At 46.2% G+C, this 11,997-nt stretch overlaps 1 protein-coding gene across 2 annotated transcripts in view; it reads right to left on the bottom strand.

Annotated features, from left to right (window-relative positions):
- The window catches only part of STK17A (serine/threonine kinase 17a), a 50,728-nt gene that overhangs the window by 14,311 nt on the left and 24,420 nt on the right, over nt 1-11,997 (bottom strand). For both annotated transcript variants that reach the window (XR_003436585.1, XM_027123989.1), the window contains exons 4-6: nt 3,826-3,952; nt 629-677; nt 362-541 (exon numbers count right to left, since the gene is read on the bottom strand). Coding sequence is in view for 1 of the 2 variants with exons in the window: in XM_027123989.1 (XP_026979790.1) it covers nt 362-541; nt 629-677; nt 3,826-3,952 (356 nt within the window). In the remaining variant the exon portion in view is untranslated. The remainder of the gene's footprint in view (nt 1-361; nt 542-628; nt 678-3,825; nt 3,953-11,997) is intronic.

The raw sequence follows: 11,997 nt of genomic DNA, 5'->3' as shown, positions 1-11,997 counted from the left end.
GGACATATGAACCACAAAGATCTTACTGTGGTTCCTGAATAAAACAAAGTTTTAGCATTTGCATGCAAATGCCGTTCCCACAATATAGAAAAATAGTATTTTAAGTTATCTCTGAAAAGCCCCTTTGAAAGACCAAGAACAGATGGCAAATATCTGTTATACTGAGGTGCAGTTCACATTTTCTAAAAAACATTTTCATTTTTGCCACTTTTTCTTTCAACAGATGTAAGAAGCCAAAGGTTTCATCTAATTTTATGTCTACACTTTCATGTCTTGTCTTTGGGGTTTCAGTTGTTAATCTGCTTTTGTTCAGAGCAGATTGCTCAAAAATTGATAGAGATCGATATTAACGAATACTTACTCAGGTTTCTTAACTAAAAGTGTCTTGATGAAGTCAACAGCTGACTCAGACACAACATCAAATTCTTCCTCAGAATAACTCAAATTCATCTGTGAGATGTTGAGGAACGTTTCTTGTTTATTATCGCCTAAGAAAGGCGATACTCCCGTCAGCATGACATATGCCAACACTCCAATGCTCCTAAACCAGAATGAAAATGTAAGAAAAATTAGTATCATATTCATTTCTTAAAACTAATTTGATCAATTCATCATAAATAATTCTCACCACATATCCGTTGCCATGCTGATAGGATCATAACTAAGAATTTCAGGAGCTAGTATCAGAAACAAAAGAAAACATTTAGTTTTGTGGGAAAAAATGGCCAAATTTGCTCTTAGAAAAATTTAAATATCAAACTAAGACACTGTCAAGGTTTGGGCTAAGATGAAATAAGTTCACGTTATAAGTCAATATGCATTACTGTAACGTCTAACTAGATGTTTATAATTAACTTGCTTACTTTTTGCACCTCTATCCTCCAATGCTGGGTCCTAGTATTTTTTTTTTTTAATATCTGAATACATAACTACTGCCATATAAACTGGCAACTTTTACACTTTCCTCTTCCCACACCCTCTATCTAATCAAGCATCAGGTTCCCGCTTTTAAATCGTGACCTCCCCCCCCCAGTCTACAGCACGTGCCCCCTGACCCCCACTTGGTCCCGTCCTCTGATCCACTCTCTATGCTGTGGCTGCAGTGAGCTTTTAAAATGCCCACCCGTTAACACAAAGTCAGTCAAGGTTAGAAACAACCTGGGCATCCTTGGAGGACATGCATCACACACACAGACAACAAAGACAACCTACAGGGTTGAGAAGAAGTTTGCTTTGATAATATCTAACTAGACTGCTGCCAGCCAGAGAAGTAACAGAAAGACAGTCCCAAGTGTGCAAGGACACAGGGGAAATTCAGGAAAATCCTCCCTGAAGACTACTCACTGGTACGATCCAGTCAACCCAAAGACGAATGTTTTCAAAAGTATAGAAATAGGAAGACTAGGCTATGAAAAGAAAGGCAATAAGTACTGAAACCATTTAAAAATCAAAGCCTAAAAAACGGGGGTAATTACAATAAAAAAGGGAATGAAAATGTTCTAGGGAAAACCAAAACACTGAAAGTTGCACATGCATTAGGAGTGGGAGATAAGCCTGCCCCAGAACAGGAGAGCGGAGGTGTAGGGGATACTGGTTTCCCCACTTCTGTCTGAAGCTGTCGAGCTGAGAAGCAGAGGCTATGACTGTTATTTAAAAGTTATAAAAGAGGGAGTGCCCCGGCGGTCCAGTGGTTAGGACTCCAGGCTTGCACCGCAGGGGGCACGGGTTCCATCCCTGGTCGGGGATCTAAGATCCCACAAGTGATGCGGCATGGCCAAAAAAAGAAAACAGAAAAAGAAAGTTCTAAAAGACACTACCAGGAAACTTCAAATCAAATGCAGAGTATCCAAATTACTGGTGGGGAAAAAGTACAGCAGAGCCGAGAGAGCAGTAGATGGTGGGAGGAGTGGGGAAGGAAATAACATTAGCTTCCTTTTCTGAGTGTTTATTACGTGCTGAGCGCTGACGTGAGAGTGTGATGGAGCAGATCCAGTGAGGTAGGACTTCCACAGCCTCGTTTCGTGGACAGAGGACCGTGAGGTATAGAGAGATCTGGGGACCGAGGTTCCGCAGCTGGCCAGTGCGGAGGGGCACACACCCAGGCAGCCCCTTCTGCGTATGAAAGGCTGGGGCGGGGCTGGGGGGCACGGGGCCCCCTTTAAAAGGCAGGCCAGGCGCAGAGACAGGAGCGCCGCCTGTTTTTCTGTATTATATCCTTCTGAGTTATTTGTAGTTTTGGGGGGTTGGGCTTGTACTGCTTTTATCATAAAGAATACAGCTTTGTTTTTTGGAGGAAAAAAAGCTCTTGGTAGAAAATTTAGAATTTACCTAAGAGCAGAAAGCATCGGAGGGAAACAAAACAAACAGCCCCCCAGGAACTCCTTCAGGGCAGTAATTCCCATCGGCGTCTCGGCCCACGGCCCTTCCGCCCCGCAGCATCCCGTCCTTCCTCCAGCTTACAAGGCCTCCCGTTCCTCACGGGCGCTTCCCCCGAAGCAGCGGCATGTTAAGCCACATTCCTAACGCTAACTCAGCGGTCGTGAGACGTACCAGTTGGTGTACTGGAAATTGTGTTCCAGTCCACAAAAAACACACTATTTGAAGGGTGTTTTTCTGCCTGCGGTATCTTTTATTACCTAATTAATAAAGGCTCTGCTGTTTCAAACTGCAGGACTTTAGAAAGTATTTTAAAACTTCAAAGTATTTTTTGTACTGTCATTGCCCTATAGCTTTGTTTTCCTCAACCCAACCTGTCCCCTGGGACTTTCTGTGTTTCCCCCCCCCCCCCCGCCCCGACCCCTTTTTTCCTTCCTACATAAATTCCCACCATCCTGGGCTCCTTCAAGGACTACTCTTCTCCTTTCACCTTCTTCTTGCCACGCCCCTAGGCCTTCCAGAAGGAGACGGCCTGTCCGCCCACTTCACACCTCTGCCCTCAGGCAGATCTCCTTCTTCCCCCCAGGCCCGGGCCACAGCCTTCTCTACTCCTGGTCACAATGATGCTCTCACCCACGGACACAAAAGCCATCCTCCTCCCCGGGCTGCCATCACCCTGGGCAGCTTTCCACACTGATGTGCAGGACCCTACCGGCCTGGCACCCACGCTTCTCGACCTCCTAGTCTAAAGAAGCTGACCTTGCAGAGCTACATCCAAGGCCTTGTAATCACAAAGAGCCCTTTCTGCTCGGACATTTTAAATGATAAAACTGTAATCCCCGGTCACACCTTTAAATTATTTTACTGCTTTGCTCTTCTACAGAAATCTCTCTTTTTCTTCAACCTATCCAACCACTAATTCTTTTATGCTCCATTTTCCTTCCAGTCTATCCCCAAAGTCATAGTTTACCACTTTTTCTACCAAACCGAGAAGCCATGGTTCAGCACTTCGCTGCTCTCTCTTTCTTTCTGCCAGAAGCTCTCAGCCCTGCATCAACCCAGCAGAATGCCCTCTGTTTCCCACATCTATGCAATCACAGGGCTTGCAATGACTTTCACAGTGTTTATTCTACCAACTTGCAGTTCTTGAAAGCTCCTTGCTTGTTAAATATCCTTCCACCCTCAGATAACCTGACATCCTCTCCTGTTCCTTGTAGAAGCAAATCCCTTCGGCTTCTCTTAGCCCTCCAGGAAAGGGACTGCCAATTTGGTACCTTACTCTTTAAAGTTTTCCATTTTTTAACTTAATACAAAGGAAGGGACCTCTGATGGTAGAATTTCACCACAGTGGACGGCAGGCCCCACCACTCATCACGCCACATGTGGGTTCCCCAGTGAAGGTGATGCCTGACCCCAAACACAAAACACGCAGCTCTCGGGAATACTCACCCACGTACTCGGGAGTGCCCATAATCTCCCGGAGCTCTTCGCCGTTCTTCAGTACTCGTGAAAGACCAAAATCAACGATCTTAATGTCACCCAGTGGAGAGTCACTTGTCAGCAGAATATTCTGGGGCTACAAAATGACACCCCCCAAATTAATAAACCGCGATTGCATATGAAGAGCATAAAGAGCAGGCAGCCCATAAAACATACAAATTTCACCTGTGGAACTGAGAGCGAGAAATTTAACAGTAGACAGTCATTCGTCAGCTGTTTTTACAGCGTACTTCTTGTGCGTAAGGCAGCAGGCCTCGTAGCATCTCTTCCCTTATACCGGCTCTTCGTCAGCACGTAACTGTGCATCTATTCCCATCTTAAAAACCAAACCAAACCACTTAATAAAAAAAATCCTCCCCCCACGACCCTGCATCTCTTTCTAGCCAACACACTCACTCCCTCAAAGCTCAACTTCTTGAAAGCGAGGTCATCTCAATCCAGCTGCATCGGGATTTGCCCCCTGTACTCGACCTGCTCTCACTAAGGTCACCACGTCTTTAATAATCGAAGGCCCACCAAGTCCAGTGGGGCTCCTGCAGGCACTGACGGCGGGACGATTTGGAACTACTGGTCGTCCTTATATTCCCTCTTGGATCTATTCCTCCCTCGCCATTTTTCTCACGACTGTTTTCTTTGCTCTGCTTTTAAATAGTGGTGTTGCCCAAGATCTCTTGCTGGCTGGCCCTCTTCTCCTGACTCTGCGTTCTATTTCTCAGCAATTTCATCTACCATCAGAGCTTTAGCCGCCACTTCCATGCTGATCACTTCTACCCTAAGCCCTCTCCGGGCCCACAGCGCCAATTAAAATCGGATCCTTTCGCCTGCCAAGGCCTTCAATGCAATACACACCTCGGGCACCAAACCCACTGCTCTCTTCTGTATTCCCAGCCTCAGTGCTCAAGTCAGACACTGGGGAATCGTCCTGAAGTTCTCTGTACCCTTCATTTTCCACCACTTTCACATCTAGTGAAGCCACCGGTCATGCGAATTCTATTTCCTAGATCTCAGTACTCCCACTGCATGAAATCTGGGATTTCATTACCCCCCTGTGTGTAGTTTCCCCACCTTCAACCCACCCTCCACGTACGACAACCTTCCCATGTTGTAAGTCTGATCGTGACACTCTCCCTGTGGTCATCTGGCTGTTCTTCGCCAAGAGACACACTCCAGTGGGGACGGGGCGGGTGGGATGTACACGGCGGTGGTAAGCGCCACCCAGAGGACCAATGAGCTTCGCATTCCTGGAGTCATTTTTGCTCAGCTGAAAATAACTAGGACATCTTTGCATAAAAAGTCAAGCTGATACGTTACGGACTAGAATGTAAAATTCATCCCAGTTTTTAAAATAAAATATGAGATCTGAAAGAGGCTTATGCGCGCTTCAGAATGGGTCGGCGCTTACTGTCTTTGGCCGTTAAGAGTACTTCCAAAGGTGAACTGAGGACACTGGCACCAATAAAGTATAAGTACCTCACTAGAGCGTCCAGAATGTTCCGTGCTCCGGCCCCTCCCTCCCTTTCTAGATGACGCTCCTGTCACCATTCTGCGGGGAGTCTGCGCTCCAAATCAGTCGGGCTGTAGTCCCTCAACAAGACCCACGGCCCACACCTCAGGCCTCTGCTCGGGAAGGCCCCTCCCCGGTGGCCTGGCAAATTTATCCTCACGGCTCCCTCCGGCACAGGGTGGCGTCTCCTCTGCGAAGCCCTCTCTGCCCTCCCCTCCCCCGGCCCCTCTCGCCTCCCCGGCGTCTCGTACAAGACACGTTGTTCTGTTAACAGGCGTTTCGGTCTCTTCCGCGGCGCCTCCACTTCCACGCAACCGCTCCATCCGGCTTCCGTCTTCTCGTCGCCGCCCAGGTCGGTCAAAGCCAAGGGCGCCCTCGGGCTCTCCTCTGAGCACCGGCGCGTCTCAGTGGCGCTTCACATTGCTGCTCCCTCCCTGTTCACCAGCTCCTTTTCTCTCGGCTTCCAGAACAGAACACCGTCCTGGTTCCCTGCTACCTCCCCGGCTGCTGCTGTTGGCCCGTCTCCTGCGACCCGCCCACTAACTGCTGGGCCCCAGAGCCCGATCTGGAGGCTCCCGCTCTCCTCGCCCCACTCCCACCCCGCACCTCCACCTGCACCCAAGGCCGACGACCACCTGCCCCTCTGGACTCACAGCCTCTCTCTCTGGCTCAGGTCCCTTCAGCCAACTCTTCACCTAACCTCTCCCCTTTGATGTCTGTCATCGTACCCCCGCCACCTGGGACGCTCTTCTCTGTTCTGCTCTGCCTACTGTCAACTTGGCGAGAAGACCTAACACGGCAGGGAAGCAGCAACGTGAAGGGCTGCCCTACGGCAGAGGATGCTGAGGTACAGAGGGGCCCTCTCTTTGAACGGGTCTTACTGTCGAGCCAGCCATCCGGCCTACTCTTTTCTATTACGAAGATGCTTGTAGGTTTATCTCAGTCTGGATTCAGAAACAGAGGGGAAGAGGCTACAGCTCCGTGGGAACAGGAGCCACAGTCCTGGCCATGGTGACGTCACCGGGCTCAGGGCCCGGCACCCAGCAGGCCCGCGCTGCTACTCGCCCAGTAAGTGAAAAGAGGAAAGGTGACTAACTACAAAGAAACCCTTAAAGGGTCTCTATTTTGTGTCAGGACAGGTGGTACCATAACTATGAGTACTGCCAAGCCCCTACTGTCCTGAGTTCATACTCAGAAGACAGATGGGCCTGTCGGGCTCAACTAGCTCAGGTGCTGCAGTTGACAAAGCACTCAGGCAAGAGATGAACAGGACGGAATGATTCTGCCTTGGAGGGTTCCTGAGGAGGCAGGGCAGCAGCCCTGACAGGGAAGAAGGATTTCACCACTTATTCCGCAAAGTTTTACTGATTACCTAGTGAGCTGTGACCTGAGGAGATGGCAGAAAACAAGCCCTCCGTTCCTTTGGAGACTTATATTCCAATAGGGTCAAATAAGTACAAATAAATAATACAACCTCAGGTTGTTTTAAGCTCTACAGAGAACTCAGAGTGGGGGAAGGAGCGAGAGAGTGCCCGTCGGGTATGTGTGTGTGCGGATGCTATTTCCAGGGCAGTCAGGGAAGGCTTCCCGGAGGCGGCGTACTTGAGGGCAAACCAATGTTAGGAAGGAGCCAGTCATGGCGGAGCCTCTCGGGGTTGGGGGTGGCAGAGGGAAGAACTGCGAGCTGAAGACACGCACAGAGGTGAGGGGCAGGTGTGAGGCTGGAAGGAAATGGGGTTGGGGGACAGGACTCGCAGGGCTTTGTGGGCCATTCAGGAGTGCCTGGCAGAAGGCAGAGCAAGGGGAGGGACGGAGGACATTCCAGGGAAAGACAAGACCGCAGGCCAAAGTACACAGGGGAGCCAGCACACAGCACGATGTGCAAGGGACTGTCAAATACAACCACGCGGCTGGAAACAGCCTTCTGAAAAACGTGTCTTTAACCTGTTTTTAAAAGTCTCTAGGGGGAGAGAGACAGAGTGAGGAAGATATGATGAAGCATGGAATGAAAGGAAAGAAATTTTACACGTAACAGAGGCAAAATCCACAGGCCGTCGTGACTGATGCCATGTAGGGGCAGGAAGAGGGCACGGTGTCATTCGCTGACTGACACATGGGGTCCGCAGAGAGGACCATGGCTTCAGCTTTCCCAGGACCAGCCAGGACAGCTGGAAATTCAGCCTGGAGAGACAGCAAGGCCGAGGACACGGCTTTGGGGGCCTGCGGCACACGGGAAAGACTAAAAAGCATGGAAGCAAATGAGAGGAAGAGTGTACAGCAAGAAGAGAAGTGGGCCGAGAGGAAGGATGGCTGATAACTATGTTTCGGGGTAAACACCAGGAGTCAGGAAAGAGGAGAGACACTGGTCTGCGAGCGAGAACCCAGGTGTAACATTAGAGCAGGAAACAGGGAGAAGAGCGCCATCAGATGGGAAAAGGAGAAGAACGACGACCATGAGCGAACTCAGAGAAGGTAACTTTTAGTAAAATGGTGGGAGAAAAAACTAGCTTACAATAGGCTGAAAAACAAATGGAACGGCTAAGAGATCTAGTACAGGTGGTTTTGACTTAAGTATCTTCTGATACCCTTGAAGCCAGTGCTGGCCTACGGAAAGGTAATTTAAAATTTCCTAGTAGCCATATTATAAGAAGTAAGATGGAACAGGTGAAATTAAATGTATTTATTTAACTCAATATATCTAAAAGTTTACACCTTCAACATGTAATTAATAGGGAAAATTATTGAGATAGTTTACTTTTTTTCATACTAAGTCTTTGGAGCTCTGGTGTGGATTTCACACTCTGAGCACAACCTAGTCCTGACGAGCCACGTTCCAAGTGCTCTAAAGCACCACGTGGCCAGTGGCACTGGGCTGATGGTGCAGCGTTAAACTCCTTAAGAGAAAAAAAAGACGCAATGACACCCCAAGAAACGGTCAGGGAATTCTTAGTGTCTCTTACCCACTGTCCTAATTTACTACCACTATGCAATTATGGAATGATAGTTTGTTTTGAAAACAAATTCATCGAAATAACTAAGACTTTTCTGTCTATAGTGAAACAACCACACTGTGGCTCAGTATCATCTCTAATTTTGTATAAAAACCTGTTTTGTCTTTTTCTTGTAAATCACAGACAGTTCTGGCTACAGTAAAACCTTAAAACTGAATGAAAAACCAAAACAACAAATTGCTGTCACTGTAGAAGTTTCCACTGCAGATGCGTGCTCAATGGTTATAAATACCCAAACCAGATAAAGCACCCCGCACCCAGGATTGAGAAGCTCAACTAATCAGTGTTAGCATCAATGTCTCTTTTCAATGACAAAGTAACTATAGAGGTTCTGGTAACATAAACTTCCTTATAAAGCCAACATTCTCTTTTTTCCTTAGCTTCTAGCTATTTCTTCAGGAAAAAATCCTATGTAACATCATGATCATGAGGCCCCAGACTTCTCAAGGCAATTTTAGTTGTACTACATGAATGATATACTGCAGTACGATCAAACATCATTATTCAGGCAAATTAGATGAGAGGAGTCTGGCTCTGAATAGACATTCATCACTGCACATGTTTTGCCTTTCCCAGTACATCAAAAACACCAAGAGAAATACTGCTAATCACCAGATCTTCTTAAGGTTCATTTGTGATTAACAAGACGTGCTCATTCTGGGAATGTTTTTAAATAGCATTTGTTCCCTTAAAGGAGATTAAACATCTTTCCCTTACATTTTGTTTACTCTTTACATTCCACGGGAAATGCTTTCTTTAGTTATTACGCAAAAGCTAGTTGGTTTGGTGGTAATGTAGTAAATTCCGTAGTAGTGTGACCAAATTATTAAAATGTTACCTTAGTATTTGAAATCAAGGCTTAGTTACAGCATCCATAATCTGCCAAAGTGAGAGACGTTAAACCCTTGAAAGAGGGATTGCTAGAAAAAACACACGTCTCATAAAATCGCAGCTTTCGGAACTTCACAGTTAACGTTTATTATGTCCTCTCGTCCAACTGTGCCCTGGTTTGACCACAGGTACGTTTTTAAAGTAGACCTTACTCCTCTAAATAAAATATAAGACTATAATCTCCATCATTTCTGAAAATATCCATCAGTTTCTGAAAACATGTGCTAAAAACAAAGATAAGTGCCTTTACATTTACAGCTTAGTCAGACCTCCTCTCTGTGGAATCCAGTTCATGACAGAGGCTGTGGCTCACAATACTTAATTCTATTGAAGATGCATGCATCCCAAGTGGTAAAAAGAGAAAAATACAAGGTCCACAGAGAGGTAATGAGAGTGGAATAAATGGGAAACATACAAACTGTTCCCAAATAGACAACTGGGAGTAGAGGAGTGCTCCTAAAATCTTATTTCTCAGCTTCGTGGGGGAATCCTTTTATTTACCTGGGCATCTTCACTTCTGTACATAATCTACCATTTACTGAGCAATCACCATTGGATGAGATCATTGTAGACTTGAGGCTAATCTGCTCAATAAGGCTAAGGTACCATGGACAGCATTTTAAGGAACATTTTATCAGCCCACGAAAGTTCAAGTAAATTGACATTTTATGCACTAAAACCCAGGTCAGAGTATAGAAATAGGTTAATAATCCTGTCTAAATAAATTTGGGAAACTGTTTAGAAATGTTACATGTTACCCCTCTTTCAAGTAAAACACTGATGCTTAAACTATCAGTGATCAACTTAATCTCAGAAGGGAAAGTTCCAGCTTCTAATTCCTGGTCTGCTCCTCTACTTCCCATTATACATATCACAGGGTGGACGGGTTTAATGACTGAATACCTAGTACAGAACTGCTGGAAGATCTGACCAGTACAAGACCATCTGAACACAAACAGCCTCGGATTTTAAGACTGGATTTTTTTGTGCCCCTTTTGGTCAGTCCTCCCCTTGACTGATGTAAAAGCAGGCCATTACGCCCATGACTAGCTCAGCAAATTACTGAGATGGTTCTGAGCCTCGAGCTTGTCCTGACTCTGGCAGAGTTGCTGTTACTGAGACTTGTCAGTCCTGCCATGATTTACGTGCAAAGGAATGGGCTCTCCCTTAATCACACACACTTCAGGGTCTTCAATTTTCGTAGATGCATAAACACCCCAACATCGGCATCTGCTACTCCTCAAAGAACTTCCCATGTTCAGCTGAAGATACAGGCCTGCCTCGTTTTACTGCACTTTGTTTTACTGCACTTCGCAGCTATTTCGTTTTTTTTACCAATTGAAGGTCTGAGGCAACCCTGCGTCGAGCAAGCCTTGGCACCGTTTTTCACACAGGATTTGCTCACTTTGTGTCTCTGTGTCACATTTTGGTAATCCTCACAGTATTTCAGGCTTTTTCATTTTATTTGTTGTGCTGACCTGTGACCAGTGACCTTGGCACTGGGAAAGATGGTGTGACTCGCTTTACTGCGATATTCACTCTACTGTGGTGTCTGGAAGCAAACCCGCCACATCTCTGAGGCCTGCCTGCATCTGGCTGAGAGTGTTCAGCAAATCAGTCTTTTGGCAAACTGACCATTTGGGGTCTGACTGGACTGAGTAGTGTATTTCCCGTTCCGTCAACTACCACTTTTCAAAGAGGCAACTATAATAGTCATTCTAACTAACTTCTGTCTCTGGGACGAGAATTGCCCATTTTCACCATAAGGGGGAATAAATGGTCTACTGACTCAAAGTTCCCATATATACCGGGGTTATCACTTTTCACAGAATTAAAACGTAAGAAAACACATTTAGCTCTATAGCTTCGTCTTTCAAGCTCTGATAGAGACTGAGAGTCAGCATTATAAACAAATCGTCACTGGGCAGACGGCTGTTAAAAGATGCAGGACAGTAGACTCTCTTTGTCCAGACTCACGGGGGACATGGAGGTCAACTTGGAAATGACCTTTTGATAGAAATCATTCCCGTCTGCACTGCTGCCTTTCCAACCCCATCTCCAACCTTTCCCCTCCAGAGTTCACTGAGAAACAGGTCTGACTGCACGTGTGCAGAGTGTGAGGGCAGAAGACTGGCTGAGAACCTTCCAGGCCACCTTGTCCTCTAGCTCTTCTGGGTCTAGGAAACATGGAAAGTCCTGTTTCCAACATCAAAGGCCCATCATCAAAGCCTCTATTAAAGCTGGAAAGCATTCTACACTGAGTGCACTGGGGAGAAAGGATACGATTTATACTGAGTGTATTAGGGAGACAGGGATATAATTTCACTGTGTAAATACACAGTCGAACCTGGTATTCAAGAACTTAATATTCACCCTTGACTGCTTTCAAGTAACATCAAAGATGCATGACACACGGTGTTGGCAACCCGTCTGACTCACTACCTAATTAGCTCCTTTTCTGAATAATGTTGTAGGTGGAGCTGTCATAAATTGAAAGCTCATTTCCTATAGATGCAATATTATTTAAATTGGTGTTCTGTTCCTGGAGGTCGTTTTTACATCATAAAACTAGCAAAGTGTCATAGAAATAAATGTATGATTTTACAAAGTTAAGTATGTAAAACCAAACATGAGAGAAGGCTTAGCACAGACGTTACCTTGGGGACATTTTCCTCACGGCTGGTACTAACTGAGGCTTTTTTTTTTTTTTTTTTT

This window comes from Aethalodelphis obliquidens, unplaced genomic scaffold (assembly GCF_003676395.1).
Source record: "Aethalodelphis obliquidens isolate GAN/ISIS:26980383/991018 unplaced genomic scaffold, ASM367639v1 scaffold27, whole genome shotgun sequence".
In the NCBI taxonomy this organism is placed as follows: domain Eukaryota; kingdom Metazoa; phylum Chordata; class Mammalia; order Artiodactyla; family Delphinidae; genus Aethalodelphis; species Aethalodelphis obliquidens.
Note: the sequence above shows the minus strand (reverse complement) of the source record. Positions and strands in the feature narration are given on the sequence as shown.